Below are 19,088 nucleotides of genomic sequence, written 5' to 3'. Positions count from 1 at the left end.
AACCTGATTACAGGCTGGTGGATCAAGAAGGGGAACTGATGTAGCTTCCTCCTTCCCTTGTGAAACTAAGTAATGCTTGATTCTCTGTCCATTCACCACAAATTCCTGACCATTCTTCCCTTCTAAGACAATGGCACCATAAGGCCTCACTTCAAGAACTTTGAAAGGTCCAGACCACCTAGACTTAAGCTTTCCTGGAAACAACTTAAGTCTGGAGTTGAAAAGCAAGACCAAATCACCATACTTGAACTCTCTCTTCAGAATCTTTTGATCATGCAGAAACTTGGTCTTCTCCTTATAGATCTTTGAGCTTTCAAAAGCATCAAGCCTAATCTCCTCAAGTTCATGGAGTTGCATGATCCTTTTCTCCTGAGCTGTCTTGATATCAAAGTTCAACAACTTCACAGCCCACATAGCCTTGTATTCCAGCTCAACAGGAAGGTGGCAGCTCTTCCCATATAGTAGACTGAATGGTGATGTCCCAATTGGAGTTTTAAAGGCAGTCCTATAAGCCCACAATGCATCATCTAGCCTTTTGCTCCAATCTTTTCTGCTTGAGCTAACAGTCCTCTCAAGAATGGCCTTGATCTGTCTATTGGATACTTCAACCTGGCCACTAGTTTGAGGATGATATGGAGTAGCTATCTTGTGTTTAACTCCATGCTTTCTCAATAAACCTTCCAGAGTCTTGTTCACAAAATGGGATCCTCCATCAGAGATGACAACCCTTGGAACTCCAAACCTTGGGAAGATGATGCTCTTGAACAGCTTCACTACAACCTTGGAATCATTGGTAGGGGAAGCAATGGCCTCAACCCATTTGGACACATAGTCCACAGCAACAAGTATGTACTGATTTCCATAGGATGAAATGAAAGGTCCCATAAACTCAACCCCCCAGCAATCAAAGATCTCAACTTCTAGAATGGGGTTTTGAGGCATCTCACTTCTCTTAGATATGTTCCCATGCCTCTGACAGGCATCACATGCTGAAACCACCAACTGGGCATCTTTGAACATTGTTGGCCACCAAAACCCACTTTGAAGAACCTTTGCCACAGTTTTGAATGCCCCCATGTGACCTCCAAAAGCAGAACCATGACATCCTTGCAACACAGGTTGCATCTCCTCTTCAGCAAGACACCTTCTGTACAGCTGATCCTTGTTCAGAACATAGAGGTAGGGCTCATCCCAATGGTATCTCTGGACATCTCTGAAGAACTTTTTCCTCTTGTAAGCATCTAATTCAGGAGGCTCCACCCCACATGCAAGATAGTTCACTATGTCTGCAAACCAAGGCATCCTCCTTTCTTGAATGCTCTCTACTTCCTCAAACTCCAAGTAGGAATGGAGCACCATCAGAGACTCTTCAGGCAAAGCATCATCTATGGGGACTTTTTCTTCAATCCTCAGCCTTGAGAGATGGTCTGCAGCCCCATTCTCAATGTCCTTTTTATCAAGCACCTCCATATCAAACTCTTGGAGCAATAAAACCCATCTCAACAGCCTTGGCTTGGCATCTTTCTTGGTCATCAAGTACCTGAGGGCTGCATGATCAGTATACACAATGACCTTTGATCCCACCAGGTAGCTTCTGAACTTATCAAAGGCAAAAACTATTGCCAGCATTTCCTTTTCAGTTGTAGCATACTTCTCTTGGGCAGAGTCAAGTGTTCTACTGGCATAGTAGATCACATGCAGCTTCTTGTCTTTCTTTTGTCCAAGTACTGCTCCAACAGCAAAGTCAGAAGCATCTGTCATGACCTCAAAAGGAAGGGACCAGTCTGGTGCCTGAACTATTGGTGCACTAACCAATGCTTCCTTGATCAACTTAAAGGCTTCTTCACATTCAGCATCAAAGATGAAATCCACTTCCTTACACAACAGTCTTGTTAAGGGCCTGGCAATCCTTTAGAAGTCCTTAATGAATCTTCTATAAAACCCTGCATGACCAAGGAAGCTCCTTATCCCTTTAACTGAAGTGGGGGTTTGCAGGTTCACCATTACTTCCACCTTTGCCTTATCAACCTCAATACCCTTTTCAGAGATCTTGTGCCCAAGAACTATTCCTTCTTGCACCGTGAAATGACACTTCTCCCAGTTCAGCACCAAGTTGTGCTGCTCACATCTCTCCAACACCTGTGTCAAATTAGAGAGACAATCCGAGAAGGAGGAGCCATAGACACTAAAGTCATCCATGAACACCTCAACTTTCTCTTCAATAATGTCAGAGAAAATGTGCATCATACATCTTTGAAAAGTGGCTGGTGCATTACATAAACCGAAGGGCATTCTCCTATAAGCATAAGTGCCATAAGGGCAGGTGAATGTTGTTTTCTCTTGATCCCGGGGGTCTATGGGAATTTGGAAGAACCCCAAATACCCATCGAGAAAACAAAAATAAGGATGATTAGCTAACCTTTCAAGCATTTTATCAATGAATGGTAAAGGGAAATGATCTTTTCTAGAAGCAGAATTCAATTTCCTATAGTCAATGCACATGCGATGGCCAGTTATGGTTCTTTGAGCTATGAGTTCATCCTTATCATTTTTCACCACTGTGATCCCACCTTTCTTGGGCACAACATGAACAGGAGACACCCATCTTGAGTCAGAGATTGGGTAAATTATCCCTGCCTCAAGAAGTTTTAGTATCTCCTTCTTAACCACTTCCCTAAGGTTGGGGTTAAGTCTTCGTTGATGCTCAATAGAGGACATAGATTGGTCCTCTAGGTGGATCCTATGGGTACAAATGTCAGGAGAGATCCCTCTAATATCAGCCAAAGAATACCCTATGGCTCTCCTGAACTTTCTTATTTCATTAAGCAATGCACTCTCTTGATCCTCTAATAGGCTATCATTGATGATGACAGGATATGTGGAGTTTAAGCCTAAGAAAGCATACCTGAGCCCTGTTGGTAGAGGTTTGAGCTCAACAGGGGGTGCATCAGCCTCATTCCAGTCCTGGTCCAAGCTGCTTTGGCTGGTGGCTGATTCCTTGATTGCAAAAACCTCAGAACCACCTTGTTCCAGCTCCAAAAACCTTGTTTCAGGACCCAGCTCTCTTGCATTGTCCAGATACAGCTTATACCCTTCACTTGCTTCAGCTAAGAGCCCATTGTCTCCTTGTTCTTGAGTTAGAGCAGCTTGAAGAGGATCCTCAGTGTTCAGCTCCTCAAGCAACTCATCAGCCAACTGATCCATTGTCTCCACATAGAAACATTGACCTTCAATGGTGGGTTTCTTCATCATCTCATTCACATCAAACTTGAGCCTTTCAGACCCAAGTTGAAGCTCTATTATCCCACCTCTCACATCAATAATAGCTCCTGCAGTGGCTAGGAATGGCCTGCCCAAGATGAGAGGATCTACTGGTTCCTCATCCATTTCCAGCACAACAAAATCTGTTGGAACCTCAAAACCACCTATCTTGACAGGTAGATCTTCCAACATACCAACAGGCAATCTAACTGATCTATCTGCAAGGATAAGAGAGATCCTTGCAGGCTTGAAGACTCTAAAGCCCAGCTTCTTTGCTATGGAGAATGGCATCAAGCTGACTGATGCTCCTAGATCACAAAGACATCCAGAGAATAGAAGAGGTCCAATGGCACAAGGGAGTGTGAAGCTCCCTGGATCAGTTAACTTCCTTGGAATGGACTTCTTCTGAATGATAGCACTGCATTCATGACTTAGTACTACCATGCCTTGAAGCTCTTTTGTCTTGTTCAGAATTGCATCCTTCAAGAACTTCCCCATCTTTGGCATCATTAAGAATGCATCAATGAGAGGCATTGTGAGTGGTGTCTCTTTGAGTGCCTTCTCAAATACAGCTCTTGCCTTGTTCACTAGTTGCTTCTTAAATCTCCCTGGAAATGGGAGCTTGGGTTGGTATGGATTTGGTGGCACATACTTCTTCTCTGGTTCTGGTTCCTTTGCTACCTTTTTACCCTTTTCTGTCCTTGGTTTCTCAGCAACTTGATCATCCTTTAAGGCTGCCTCCCCCTCAGGTTGATCATTGTCCTCAATGATCACTTTGTTGTTCTCAATACCAGGTAACTCCTTGCACTCCTCAGTGTAATGGCCTTGGCATATTCCTTGGGGTTGGGTTCTGGTTTTCCAGGTAGGTGACCTTGGTTCCTTGAGCTTGATGCCTGGTTTTGCTTCAGTTCCTTGATTTCCTGCTGCATAGTCTGTTGACCCTGAAGTAGTTGTTGCAGAATACCAACCATATCTGTACCCATCTGTGGCTGCTGTTGAACCATTGGTGGCTGAAACTGTTGTTGAACCGGCGCCTGCTGTTGGAACTGTGGTGGACCAAACCCTGGTGGTGCCTTTGGCTGCTGTGAAGTGTAACCAGTGCCCTGAAATGGTTGCTGTTGCTGACCAAAACTCTGATTCTGACCAAATTAATCCTTGGGTTGGAATGACCCTTGAAAGTTGTTCTTGGGAACAAAGTTATTTGGAGCTTGAGAATTGGGATAGACCTGGTCTTGTGGGTTAGCTACATTGATGTTCCTGTAAGAGAGGTTTGGATTGGCATTACCATACTGATATCTTTGGAACCTCTGATTCCCAATGTAGTTGAGCTCCTCTTGGGTAAGACCTTCTTCACTTATGTTCTCAAAGATTTGAGAAGGTTCCTCATACTCTCCAACAAAATGCATTGGCTTCTGAGTGGTGAATTTCAGCTTGTCTAATTCACTCCTCAACTCCTTAACTTCTCTGGTGAGCCTCTGTTCTGAGCTTGAACCTTCAGACCTATTTGATCTGTCATAGTCTTCACCATAAGTATCATTGCTCAATGCTAAGTTCTCCACTAGCTCTAAAGCAGCATGTATCTCTTTACCCAGAAAGTTCCCATTGGAAGCAGTATCCAGCTGGTTTCTAATCTTGGGAAGAGCTCCCCTATACAGTGCGCTGAGAAGAGAAGCCTCACTAAACCCATGGTGTGGGCATTGGTTTGTGTAGCTCCTGAATCTCTCATATGCTTCACCAAAACTTTCATTGCTGTGCTGAGTGAAGCTAGAGATTTGGTTCCTCAGTTTTGCAGTTCTTGAGGTGGAGAAGAACTTAGATAAGAAGGCTTGCTTGCATTGCTCCCAGGTTTGAATGGAGCCTCTTGGAAGATTCTTTTCCCATTGATGAGCTTTATCACCAAGACTGAATGGGAATAGTCTTAGCTTGAAGCTGTCTTCTGAAACTCCATTTATCTTGGTCAGATCACACACCTTATCAAACTGGTCCAAGTGTTCCAAGGGATCTTCCATTGCTAACCCATGGAACCTTGAGTTCTGGACCATATTCAGCAATGATGCTTTCACTTCAAAGTTGTTGTTTTGCACAGGTGGTGCCTGAATACCAGCTCCATACTGATGAGCATTGGCCCTGTCATTCTCTCCAACATAGACTTGGGGTTGCTCATATCTTCTTTGCTGTGGTTGGAAAGGGTGGGGTTGGTGGTGCACTTGTTGTCTTTGTTGAACATTGGCCTGATGCCTTTGTTGATGAGCTTGAGCTTGTCCTTGGTGGACATAAGCTTGTTGATGGTGCACCTGTTCCTGATGAACATTACCCTGATGAAGCCCTTGACCAACTCCATTACCCTGAGCCTGTTGCTCCTGAACCGGTTGTTCTATATCTACCACGTGATCTCTTTGGTCTTCCATGTCAGCCTGATCAATCTGTCTACCACGTCTGTCCCTTCTCCTCCTTGGTACCAAAAGGTTGATGTTGTCGTTGAGAGGGAAAGGTGGACCACAGCTTCTTGATCTAGACCTGGTGTTCATACACCTGAAATCACAAACAAAACTTGAAAGGAATCAGTAAAAACAAGAAAGTAAGCACTTGATCTCAAGAACAGATCAGAGCTTAATGCTAATCAACCACAATTTGGCAACGGCGCCAATTGATAGATAGGACTTTTTAGGGTCTCAGGGCTATCAATCCCCTTGTCAATGTAGCACAAAGAGGTTTATCAATCCAGATGTGGTGTTAGACACTAAACTATGTGATCAAGTTCTTAATTCAAGCAAACAAGAGTGATTTTGATTAACTAATGACAACTAACAACTTAAACAGGTTTAAAGTCAAATGACAATGACAAATGATGTGAATATGATATGATGGAGGCATGAGATTCTAGACATGATAGTTGATTAGGGTGCTTTGGTGCAAAACCAGAAATGCTAATGACAATGATGAGACATGATTCAAGTGATTAAGAACTCTAATCTAGGTTAATCCTCTCATGAAGGTATTAACCCCTACACTAATCCATTTTCAAACCAAATTCCCATTTGTGAAATATGAATCAATATGCATTAATAAACAGTTCTCAATGATCATTCAAGCAAATAACAATACATCACCATGCAGAAAAATGCTTAAACCTCTAATACAACTCTTTCAGGAATTTCATCAAACACTTTTGGTGCATGAAATTCCCAGAATCTAGATCTCAAGTGATTATCAAGGATCTAGCATAGAGAACAGTTGTTTAGAGAAATGAATCAATGAATCCAGCCCTAAGCATTCCTAATCTAACACTTTAGCACCCTAACCTACACATCTAGAACCTCATTAAGGTAACTACTCACTAATCATGATCAACACACTAGATCCTTTGCAAGATGTGTTGTTAATCATGATTAGAAGTTTGATTTGATGATAAGAAATGATGAACAAGATGGAAAGAAACTGCAAATCGATTTTAAACTCTCTAAAACAAAGTGTATTAAGTAGGTTTTCACCAAAGGGGAAAGAAGACTAAAAGTAGATTAAGTGTCTTCTACAAATTAGGTCTAAAAACCTTCTAAAGGAGGCTTGGGCGAACCTGGTCAACCCGAAACAAACCGGGTACTGACCCGGCCTTGATGGGTAAGTGTAGGTTTGCCACGGTCTGGTGTGCTCTTGGAGTGACCGTGGCAATCCTGACCGTGTCAAAGTCTTTACTTGTGTTCTTGGTTCCTTTTGATGCCACGGTCTGATCAAGCTTCATCTGGAACTCGTGGCAAGTTACCGTGTCAAACGACGAAGATGTGTAAAGGTTGCCACGGTCAAGCCCCCAGACCGTGGCATTCTGACCGTGCCAAAACCCGCATGCATGTGAAATCCTTCCCAGCCAAGTCTATGCTTGCCACGGCCATGTCTCAGGCCGTGGCATTGAAATCGTGTCAAAAGCCGAAGCTGTGTAGAAGTTGTCTCCAGCCACTTGTTCATTTGCCACGGTCAAGTCCCAGACCGTGGCATTCAGCTCGTGCCAATCGCCGAAGGTTGCAAGAGGTTGCCACGGTCAAGCCTCAGACCGTGGCATTTAGGCCATGTCAATCGCCGAAGGTTGCAAGAAGTTCCTCTCAGCCAAGTGTGTGTTTGCCACGGTCAAGTGTAGACCGTGGCATGAAGATCGTGTCATTTGCCGAGGGTGCACAAAAGTTGCCACGGCCAAGTGTGGACCGTGGCATTCCATCGCGGCATGCTTAACTTAGTCGCTCTGGGCTGTCTGGACCATCTCGCATTCCGGAGAGTGTAACTTCCTGGAGACTTGTCCGAATTGAGTGATTCCGGTTTCAGAAGACAGAGGACTCATTTGTCTCCAACTTTGATGAAGGAAGTTTCAGTGCTTGGGAAGTGTAAGGTTTCCTGGAGGGCACATCTTTGAAGTGCATTTACACGACCAGAGAAAGGCGTCTAGACATGTGTTCATTCCGGAGACCGTATCTTTCTGCTCAAAGCTCCGAATTGACTGATCTTGGATTTTATGGAAAGAAGACTCAAATGTCTCTGATTCTCATGAAGGCCCCGGAAACTGAATCGGCCTGGAAGTGCACCGTCCTTCGCATCCTTCAGAACTGATCTGCTCGGTCCGGAATACCTGCGAGACAGGGGTTCCTTCCGACGAGCTTATCTCTCTGCTCACGCGTCCGAATTTCACGATTCTACTTGCTATGAGACCGTGCTCCAATGCTCTCCAACTTCTATGAAGCACCCGCCGTCTGAATCGGACCGGAAGGCTTCCCGGAAAGGCGATTTCTGAGGCACGTTCACACCCGGAGATTTTGGCCGATACACTTCATTCGCGGTACATGAAAATGGCCGGTAAAGCTTCCCGCGGTACATGAAAATGGCCGGTAAAACCTTCCTGGCCAGCGAGAATGGCCGATAATCTCCTAAGACCCAATTTTTCCACTTTTTCAAGCTTTGCTCACCATTCCACCTCCTGGATTCATCTTTTCAGCTCCATATTCACCTGATAGACACTCAAAACATGCAAAGACTCATTGGGACCTAATGCATCTCCTAAGTTCTAAAACAAACCCTAAGGACCTAAAATGCATGAAATAAAACATGATTTGGAATGATTTATGCAACCTAAATGATGCAAATTATGAACATATCACCATACTCACCATGTTACTTTGTTAGAGCTATTTGGAGAGGGTCCTCAAGATTTAACTCCTCCAAAATCTCATCAGCTAGCTCATCTATGGTCTCTATGTCGAAGCATTGTCCTTCTATGGTGGGCTTTTTCATCTTGTCCTTGATATCAAACTTCAGCTTTTCTTTACCAAGTTGTAGCTCAATGATGCCACCTCTTACATCAATAATTGCTCCTGCTGTGGCCAAGAATGGACTGCCCAAAATCAGTGGATCAACCGGTTCTTCATCCATCTCTAGAACAACAAAATCTGTAGGCACTTCAAAACCGCCTATCTTGACTGGCAAGTCCTCTAACATCCCAACAGGTAGCCTTACTGATCTATCAGCTAGGATACGAGAGATTTTAGCATGTTTGAATACTCTATACCTAAGTTTCTTTGCTATAGAAAATGACATTAAGCTGACAGATGCTCCCAAGTCACAAAGACATCCAGAAAACATCAATGGTCCCAAAGCACAAGGGAGAATGAAGCTCCCTGGATCAGACAGCTTCCTTGGGACTGACTTTCTCTGAATGATGGCACTACACTCATGGCTAAGCACCAACATTCCCTGTAGCTCTTTGGTTTTGTTCAAGATAGCATCTTTTAGAAACTTTCCAAGCTTAGGCATCATCAAAAATGCTTCAACGAGAGGCATTGTAAGTGGTGTCTCATTAAGAGTCTTCTCAAAGAGTGCTCTTGCTTTATCTACAAGCTGCTTCTTGGAGCTTAGGTGGTGGAACATAAGGCTTTTCTGGTTCTGATGGCTTTTCCACCTCTTTGTCCTTCCCTTTCTTTGATATTTCAGCTTCTTGATTATCCCTTGGGGCTGCCTCCCCACCAATTTGATCATTGTCCTCAATGATCACATTGTGGTACTCTAAACTTGGTAGCTCTTTGCCACTTCTCAATGTAATGGCTTTAGCATACTCCTTTGGGTTTGGTTCAGGCTTACCAGGTAAGCCACCTTGGCTTCTTGAAGTGGATGCCTGATTCTGTTTCAGCATGGAAGCATACTGACTTTCAGCTCTTTGTTGACCCTGTAGCAACTGCTGTAGTATACCACACATATCTGGTCCCATCTGTTGACTCTGAACCGGCGGCTGATGACTGAACTGCTGCTGACCCATTGGCTGCTGACTGAATCCTGGGGGCGCCTTGAGCTGTTGCTGTTGAGAACTGAAGTTTGTACCATGAATCTGATGCTGTGGCTGACCATATTGCTGTTGAGGCTGACTGAACTGTGGCTTAGGTTGGAAAGAACTCTGAAACTGAGGCTTAGGAGCATAGCTTTGTTGGTTTTGCTGAGGTGGGTACACCTGATCCTGAGGATTTGCTACATTGGGGTTGCGGTATGAGAGGTTTTGGTTGGCACCATAGTTGTTGAACCTCTGAAACCTCTGTTGATTCCCAATATAGTTGATCTCTTCCTCTGTGAGGCCATCTTCATTAATGTTCTCAAAGCTTGGGGAATCATTAAACTCAGCAACATAGTGAATTGGTTTTTGAGAAACCAATTTCAGCTTTTCTAATTCACTCCTAAGCTCTCTAACCTCTCTAGTAAGCCTTGGATCTGAGCCTTGGATCCTTTCATAATCCTCGCCATATGTATCATTAGACATGGCCAAATTCTTCACAAGTTCCATAGCAGATGTAATCTCTGTGTCTATTTTGTTTATTATCTGTGGTAAAGCTCCTCTATACAGTATAGAAAGTAGAGAAGCATCAGAAAAACCATGGTGTGGACACTGATTGGTGTAGCTTCTAAACCTTTCCCAAGCTTCACCAAAGCTTTCATTGTTATGTTGCTTGAAGCTTGAGATCTGGTTTCTTAGCTTAGCTGTCCTAGAAGTAGAGAAGAACATGGATAAAAAGGCAAGCTTGCACTGCTCCCAAGTCTGTATGGAACCTCTAGGCAGGTTCTTTTCCCATTGGAGTGCCTTGTTTCCTAAGCTGAAGGGGAAAAGCCTAAGCTTGAAGCTATTCTCTAAGACACCATTGATTTTGGTGAGGTCACAAACCCTGTCAAACTGATCCAATTGCTCCAAAGGATCCTCCATTGGCAAACCATGAAATTTGGAGTTTTGAACCATGTTGAGCAAGGAAGCCTTCACCTCAAAATTGTTATTCTGAACTGGTGGTGCTTGGATTCCTGCTCTATGCTGGTGTGCATTGGCTCTATCATTTTCCTCAACAAACACTGGTGGAGGATCTTGTCTCCTTTGAGCTTGATGTTGAGGAATGAATTGAGCCTGTTGCTCATTCCTATGAGCCTGCTGCTGATTCTGCTGAGCCTGCCTCTCATTCCTTTGTGCCATGTTTATATTGACATAGGCTTGCTGCTAATTTCTCTCAGCTTGGGCCTGATTCCTTTGAGCTCCATTACCATGCTGAGCCTGTTGCTCTTCCTGAACCTGGTGTTCAATGTCAATGACATGGTGCTCTCTCTGTTGTTCCATATCAGCTGCTCTATCAGTTTCCCATGGACGTCTATCTCTTCTTCTTCTTGGCACTAAGAGATTGATGTTTTCGTTCAAAGGAAATGGTGGACCGCAACTTCTAGACCTTGATCTGGTGTTCATACACCTGAAAACAAAGACAGAACTTGCAAAGTAATCAGTAAACAAAAAGAAAGCACTTGATCTCAAGAAAGTATCTAAGACTAATGCTAGCACACTTTGACAACGGCGCCAATTGATAACTAGAGGTTTTTAAGCTCTAAATGAGGGTTATCAATCCTTTAGCTGTTGCAACATAAAGGGTTTATCAATCCAATGTGTGGTAGACACTAGAATGTAAGACAGTTTCTTAATTCAAGCAAATGGTGGAGTTTGTTGGTGACTAATGCCTAAGACAAGATTAAAACTAAGACAAGAATAAGTGATTAAGTAAACTAAACAAACAAGAAATTGAACAAGATGAGATAATAATGAATGATGGAAGCATGAGATTCTAGACATGATTGTTGGCTAGGGTGCTTTGGTGCTAAACTAGAAATGCTAATGACAATGATGAAACAAGATTCAAATGATTTAGAACTCTAATGAAGCCTTAATCTTTCCCAAGCATCAAGACACAAATCAAGTTATTTCACATACCCAATCATCATTGGAGATCAAACAACACGACAGCATTAAGAATAAATTCTAAAAGATCATTTATTCTAATAACAAGACATCATCATGCAACTAATGCATAAACTCTAATACAGCTCTTTCGGGAATTTCATCAAACACTTTTGGTGCATAAAATTCCCAGATTCTAGATCACAAGTGATGTGCAAGGATCTAGCCTAGAGAACAGCTTTTTAGAGAGATGAATCAATGAATCTAGCCCTAAGCACTCCTAATCTAACACTTTAGCACCCTAACCTACACATCTAGAACCTCATTAAGGTGACTACTCACTAATCATACTAATCTCTCTAATCTCTCTTAAACCTTTGCAAGTAGAGTAGATTGGCATGATTAATGGATGGAAATGAAGATGGAGAAGATAGATTAAGAAAGAAGACAGCTTTAATCACACAAAAAGTCTTTGATTTCTCTTGATTCAAACTCACAAAAAGGGATATTTCTCTTCAAAGGAGTCTTTCACAAAAGATGCAAAGAAATTAGGAGAATAAAGCTTGTCCTTAGGGTAAAACCCTAAAAAAGTATTTATAGTCCTCCCTAAGTCTCTGGTCAACCCGGGACAAACAGGTGTTGACCAGGAGAGAAAACACTTAAAAACGCCAACACATCTACACCGAGGTTCACTTGGCCAATGTTGTGCTCGATGTGGATGTGTTGTAAATCCTGTCTTGGACGTGGATGCTAGCACTGGGGCTCGTAAAGTCGATGTCATGGCTGGTGTTGAAAGTATGGGTTCGACGATGGAGCTGGCATCGGCTTGCTTCTGGTCAATGTTGTGGCCGGTGCTGGAGTTTTAGCTGGAATGGGTGGAAATGCACCAGGCAGCCTTTGGTCGATGATGTGCCCGGTGTTGCGCAGAGGATGGGACGAGTGGAATCTACACCGAGGCTTGAATGGTCGAGGCTGGAGTCGATGTTGCTCGATAGGCTGGAAGGAGTGGAAATGCATCGGGCAGCTTTTCCTCCATGTTGTGCCCGGTGTTGCTGGAGTGTTGAACGAGTGGAAAATACATCGAGGTAACTTTGGTCGGTGTGGGAGTCTGTGTTGATCTCTAAGCACAGAACTCTAGAGGTAAGTCTAACACCGAGCACAGCCTTTCCGGTGTTCATGCCGGTGTCAAGGAACTCACCATACATAAACCGTCACAACTTCCTGACCACTGTTCCGAATCCCGATTTTCCAGCTCCAATAGACAGATAACTCACTTAGACCCAACTTTGGTGAAGAAACCATCAGTGCTTGGGGAGTGGACGGTTCCCCGGATAGCTCATCTCTGCATTGCATTGAAACGATCAACGTGAAGCTCTCGGACTAGTGTTTACTCCGGAAACGGTATCTTTCAGCAAATAACTCCAAAGTAGATGATCTCAGCTGTTCTGGAAAGATCACTCAGAGACCTTGAACGGTTATGAAGACCCCAGCAACTGAATCACACAGGAAAGGCATCGTAGCACGCAATCTTTGTGACTCATCGGATCGGTCTTGAAACTGTAGCGAGACATGTGTGTCTTCCGGTGAGCTTAACTCTCAGCTCACGAATCCAAACCCAATGATTCCAGATTTTATGGATCCGTGACCTGATCATCTTCAACTTTTATGAAGACTCTGTAAGTTGAATCGATCGTTAAAACTCCCCGGACAGGTAATCTTTCAGACGTATCGGATTGCTTCGGTATGGATGCGAGACAAGTCTGTTTTCCGGTGGCCGTATCTCTCAGCTTGCTGCTCAAAATTCATAGATTCCAACTTTTCTGACATCTAGACTCAATTATCTTGATCTTTTATGAAGGCACCGGAGGTTGAATCGCAGTGCAAGTCCTTCATCTCACGCGATCAAAGTGGGGGTCTCGTCAGCACCAAACCATCTGTCCGAGTTGCTGTACACAGGTGAGGGTTCCTCCATGATCCCAGCTCCAAGTTGCTCCCAAAAGTCTCCAAATGACCTGAGAATACTCCAAAAATGCAGGACACTCTAGGACCTAATGCAATTCTTAAAACAAAGCTAGAACCAAAGACAAACTCTAATAAAACTAGCTAAATGCATGCATGAGACTCAATATTTGGACAAAAAATGCAATCCTAAACATGAAAAAATATGAGTATATCACTATCCTTCTTTTTGTCTTCTTTTCTTTCCTCACTTAAGTGGTTCCCAGCCTTTATGCGTGTTGTGATCCTTGGGCGGGTAGGACGCTGTGTTCTTCCCTCGTAACTTTGCTGTCATTCTCCGGTTCCCTTTTTTACCTCCGGATTACAGATCCGATTTAGTTGATGCTGCGATTTATCTTGCTGGTCGTACCATCAATCCTTGGTATATCTCCTGCGTATTTCTAGGTTTGTCTCCAGAGTCTTTTCATCCTCCACCCGGTTGGGAAATCGATCAATCGTAGATGTTTGCACACTGTGGCCTCCATCTCGTCCACCCAAGGTTGACCTAACAGCGCTATGTACCGATCTGGCTTGCTGACTACTGTTATGGCCATTACCCAGGTGGTATTAAGCGTGGTGACTATGAGTGCTGCCTCTCCTATCGCTCGAGTCACCCTCCCATTGTATTCTATAAACATTATCTTCACTGATTTGAGGGACCTTTGAATTCTCACTAACTCTTCGAAGACGGCTCCAAGATGAGATTAACAACGCTGGTCTAGTCCACTAGAATCTGCCTCATCTCTTTGCCGCCTATCTCCAACATTACCTTCATAGTGGGGTATTGAGTGACAATTCTCGACACTTCCTTTGCTGCGTTGAAGAACTCTGGCGGGCGAGCCAGTCGCCTTCGAATTCCAGGCGTTCTACCGAGACCGTCTTCCTCGGTTTCTTCAGTGTGTCTTTCAACCTGTCCGACCTTGTTGAAGCTCCCTCTTACACGGTCTTGTTTGTTCAATATTCGCTTCACTTTCCTAGAAAGCAGAGGCCGTATGGAAGGGTGGCAAACCAGAGCCAGCATCTCCTCCATAAAGGCCAAACAGCTCTCAGCCTGATGCCCCTTGGGTCAGTGGTACTTGCACCATAGTTTTCTGTATTTCCATTCCTCTGAGGCGGGCTCATCTTCTCCATCCGGATCCCGTATGGCGTGAGAATTTGTTACGCACACTTCTTCCTCTAATCGCCTCTGATCGCAGCATCCGGGGATGGCAGTGGAACATGCTAAGAGGGGGTTTTCCTCTGGCTCCTCTCCTTAGTCTCCGGTTATCTCCCAGGCGTCGTCGCTTGCTCCTCCCTCGACATTCTCCCTTTGGTCGGGACCTTTGAGCCTCTGGGTATGTAAGGTTCATTCTCTCTAAACTCGATCATGCCCACCTGGCACTGGCAGTTTTTCGCTCTGGCTCTGACGGTGTTTGGTTTGCTGCCAATCACTGTCTGGGTCTCTCCCATTTGCATTCATAGGTTGTTGTCCCCAGATCTGTGTTCTTGGTGGTTTTCTGACTCGAGTATGAAAATTTTTCCTGGAGAGTGTTGTCCATCTAGCGCAGAACTGTTTAGGGGATTTTTTTGTCATCTGCACAATGGTTCTCCATTATGGCGATATCGATGGTCCGCCTGCGGACATTCAGGTCCCGCCTGAGGGTTTGATGGCCGAGGCCTCGAAATCTGAGAACCCAAGGTCGTCGAAGAGGTGCAGAGTTTCTGATCCGTCTTCATTTTCGGTCCGTCTGAGCTACAACAAGGACCGATCTTTTTTTGACAATGTTTCTGCTTGCGCGGAGCTGTTCAGGCAGATTGTTCCGGCTTCTTCTCTGATGCCCGAGACGAAGGATCTCTTCCGTCCCAAGTCTTATGCTCGGGTCGTGAAGTCTGCCTCTACTGTAAGTTTTCTTGTCCTTGAGTATTTATGCTGTTTTCTACTGGTGGTATTTACTTTTTAGTGATTTCCAGCTCATATGCGATACGAACGAGCTAGTTCGAGAGTACGAGTTGAAGATCCAGAGGTTGAGGAAGATCAACGATGAGGTGGCGGCGGAGAGAGAGTCGTTGGAGACTTTGTACCGGATAGAGAAGGAAAGGTATGAGGCTTCCGTGCTGGCTTTCTCGGAGAGGGAGAAAGAGAACGCTGTTCTCAAGGAGCAGGTCGGGACCCTGGAGAGGCGAATTGCCGAGCTGGATACCGACTTGGACGCCGTGTCTAAGTCCTTCAAGGCGGAGAAGCTCGAGAAACAGAAGTATCACGACGCGTAATCAAAGGGCAGGGCGGCTATGCTGGCGCTGAGGAGCAGATGCGAGGCAAAGCTGGCGAAGATGAATGACTTTATGGACAAGTCTGAGCTGAGGAAGACGCCGTTCCTAAAGCTTAACCAGGCTACTGCTTTGGTTGGCTTCTGCGACTTCCTGAAGCGGGAGCATAACTACATCGTCCCACCTCACATCCTGGAGACGTACCAGAGGAGGGTGAGGGTTTGCACGAGGGATGTGGATGTGATCCCTCTTCTGCAGCTTTGGGAAGATGACTTCATCCTGCCGACTACCGCCGAGCTCTTACCCAGGGTCGAACTTCCACCGGATACGCAAGTCCCGGAAGGTCTGAATCAGTTAAGATCTAATTCAAACTCCATTTCCGTGGAGCGTGCTGCGAGCCTGAAGACTTCGTCCTCTGTCGCTTGTTAATAATGGTTTCTGTTGTTTTATTTTTCTTAGTATGAACTTTTGTAATTTACTCTGCCTATATTTTTCGGGCTTTCGACTTGGTATTTTGCCGCCTGTTTTGGCTTTTTGATGTCGTCGTCTATTTCGACGATCTCGAATTATTCCTTAGGATGAAATGGAATTTTTAATGAGTGTATTAAAGCTACTTGTTCTATGTTTTCTGATCTGTTTTTCGAGTTTGATTCTCGTATTTTGAGTGTTGCGAACTCAGTTTATTTCTTGCGAACTATTGAGAATTCGGCTTGTTTGTTTGGTTTGATGAGTTCGGGTTGCTGGCGTGTGGCACTACGTCCGATACTCGAAGCGTTTTCAAAGTTGAATCTGTGTTCGCATGGTGCTTATTCTTTGCGGATAACTAGGGAAAGAATGAGTGCGGATTGGGTTCCGGCTTTTACTTAAGTTGAGGCACCATGGGAATGCGTGCGAGACTGATCTCGGCTTTGTCAAGGTTGTCTTCGTGGGGATTACTTGATCGACCTTCTGGCCGGAAAGTCGATGTGTAAGGTCGGTTTCGAGAGATCGCGAGATAAACAAGGAATGAAATTTTATTAGTGTTGTAGCTGGACTCGAAATCGAGCTACCTACGTACCCTTCGAAAAGGAATCAAGCCACTCGTAGTTCAGTTTACATAAGTTTAGAGCTCGGAAAATACCAGACTTTTTACAGACTGGAATCAGGGTTGAGCTGCCTACGTATCCTCGTAAGAAGGATCAAGTCGTTCGTAGTTCGGAGCTTTTTTTTTTTTGGGGAAAAACTCCGTGCTGGCGAAGGCTGGTACATAGTAGTAGTACCGCTTGAGGTTAGCAGAATTCCACGAGCGTGGGATCGATGTGCCGTCGAGCTTCATGAGTTTGTAGACTCTGGGTTTGACAATACGCATTACTTGGTACGGGCCTTCACATTTCGTGCCGAGCTTGTCTGAATTGACTTCTTCGGTGTTGTGGAACACCTTTCGGAGAACGAGGTCGCCTTCATCAAAATGCCGACCTCGTACCTTCTTGTTGTAGTATCAGGCTGCGAGGCGTTGATAGTTTTGGATTCTGAGGAGAGCTAAGCAGCGTTGTTCCTCAATTGTGTCGAGGTTATCGACCATCATTTGATCGTTGAGATCAGGGTTTTCAGGGAGCACAGTGTAATTTAGTGTCAGGACAGTAACTTCGGCGGGGCATAATGCTTCCACTCCATACGCCAAGGAAAAAGGGGACTATCCGGTAGAGTGACGAGGGGTGGTTTGGTGTGACCATAAGACGCCGTCGAGCTTGTCTGCCCAAGTTCCCTTTTTAGCTTCGAGCCGCTTCTTGATACCATACATGATGGTTTTGTTGGTCGCCTTGGCCTGTCCGTTCCCTTGTGGATAGCGCGGGGTCAAGAAGTTAAGGCGGATTCAGAATTTGGCGCACCAATCGTTGAATGTTCCTGCGATGAACTGTGGCCTATTGTCGGTGACGATTTCGTGCGGCACTCCATGCCGGCAGATGATGTACTTCCATACAAATTTCTGGACGTCTAACACGCTGATTTCCGAGTACGCTTCCGCCTCGACCCACTTTGTGAAGTAGTCCGCATAGAAGTTCGATGATATCTATAGTCCATCTCATGAAGGGGTATGGTGCCATGCTGGTCTGAAGAAGTTTGGTGGGCACATTGATAATTGGGCCAGTCGCTGACATTTGTCGCACTTCACGACAAACTTCTCGCAATCAACAACCATTGTTGGCCCGAAGTAACTGGCTTTTCTTACTTTTAGTGCGAGGGACCGATCTGTGCCGCTGCCACAGGCAAGGAGTACCCCAGACGCGCTCCAGCGATATAGTTTGTCCTTGTGCATTGTATAATGAGCGGCTCGGACTTTAAGGTGATGTGCGGCCCACTTATCGTTCAGAACGGCTCCTTTGATCAAATAGTCCCGTAATTCGGCGGTCCAGTCCTCAGGGGCCTCATTTTCTTCTACTTCGAGTTTGGCTGGATTATGGACGCTCTCAGTAATATGTTCGAAATCATGGCCATCCTGTGCGTCTTGGAGTGTCTGTTCGGGGATCTCGCCCGGGCTCATCGGATGCTTTCGACGCGTTGGTTGCGGGGCTTTGTTCGGGTTTTCCTCATAATTTCTGCATCGAGTGGCGACGTTGCATTCTGGTGCAAGGTTGATACTTGGTTTCGAAATGCTTTCAACTGGAATCTTTCTCTTTATATGAGAGTCTGAACTGAATGCAAGAGCGGCGAGGGCATCTGCCAATGAATTCTCTCTTCGCAGAATTTGTGGTGAGTTCGAACGTTTTGAATTCGGCGATGAGTGCCTTTGCTACTTTGAGGTAGGCATCCATTCTATCGTTCTTTGTCATATACTCACCACTCAGCTGGCTTGCGACGAGCTGTGAGTCGCAGAAGGCGTGGATGTGCTTTACTCCGAGCTCCTTCGCCAACCGTAGTCCGGCTAGCAGAGCTTCGTAATCAGCCTCATTGTTGGACGCTGGGAATTCCAGACGGAATGATTGTTTGAGGACTTCGTCCTTCGGAGATTTGAGGTGGGTTCCGACCCCTGATCCTCAATGTGACGATGACTCATCAACATGCAAAGATCCACAGCTCGTGCATCGGTTGTGGCAGCTCGACCAAGAAGTCGGCCATAACTTTAAATTTTGCATTGGTTTTGTTTTTATATTTGATATCGTACTCGCTTAACTCGACAGCCCATTTCGCAAGGCGACCTGACTGACTCGGGATGTGCAGAATGGTGCGCATTGGTTGATCGGTAATCACTGTGATAGAATGCAACTGAAAATATGGTCGGAGTTTTCAGGCTGAGACGACGACTGCAAGTGCTAGCTTTTCTAAGGTCGGGTACCTGATCTTGGCGTCACTCAGTGATTTACTAACGTAGAAGATCGGT

The 19,088-nt window shown here is 45.0% G+C and overlaps 1 protein-coding gene and 2 non-coding genes across 3 annotated transcripts; 2 read left to right on the top strand and 1 right to left on the bottom strand.

Annotated features, from left to right (window-relative positions):
• Positions 1-4,941: 4,941 nt before the first annotated feature.
• On the top strand, positions 4,942-5,048 carry LOC112085565. The gene has a single exon (XR_002898868.1). It is a non-coding gene; the product is annotated as a small nucleolar RNA R71 (small nucleolar RNA).
• A 3,364-nt stretch (positions 5,049-8,412) lies between these two features.
• Positions 8,413-9,078, bottom strand: LOC112085298. The gene has a single exon (XM_024154501.1). It carries the CDS (start codon positions 9,076-9,078, stop codon positions 8,413-8,415), a length of 666 nt encoding a protein of 221 aa, XP_024010269.1.
• Positions 9,079-10,151: 1,073 nt separating this feature from the next.
• LOC112085641 lies at positions 10,152-10,258 on the top strand. Its single transcript, XR_002898942.1, has one exon. It is a non-coding gene; the product is annotated as a small nucleolar RNA R71 (small nucleolar RNA).
• Positions 10,259-19,088: the final 8,830 nt, after the last annotated feature.

This window comes from Eutrema salsugineum, unplaced genomic scaffold, assembly GCF_000478725.1.
Source record: "Eutrema salsugineum unplaced genomic scaffold, Eutsalg1_0 scaffold_3, whole genome shotgun sequence".
Classification (NCBI taxonomy): domain Eukaryota; kingdom Viridiplantae; phylum Streptophyta; class Magnoliopsida; order Brassicales; family Brassicaceae; genus Eutrema; species Eutrema salsugineum.
Note: the sequence above shows the minus strand (reverse complement) of the source record. Positions and strands in the feature narration are given on the sequence as shown.

Bases quoted from the DNA above. Each gene is read 5' to 3' on its own strand.
- LOC112085298 (XM_024154501.1), bottom strand. From the start codon at position 9,078: ATGCCTCTCGTTGAAGCATTTTTGATGATGCCTAAGCTTGGAAAGTTT.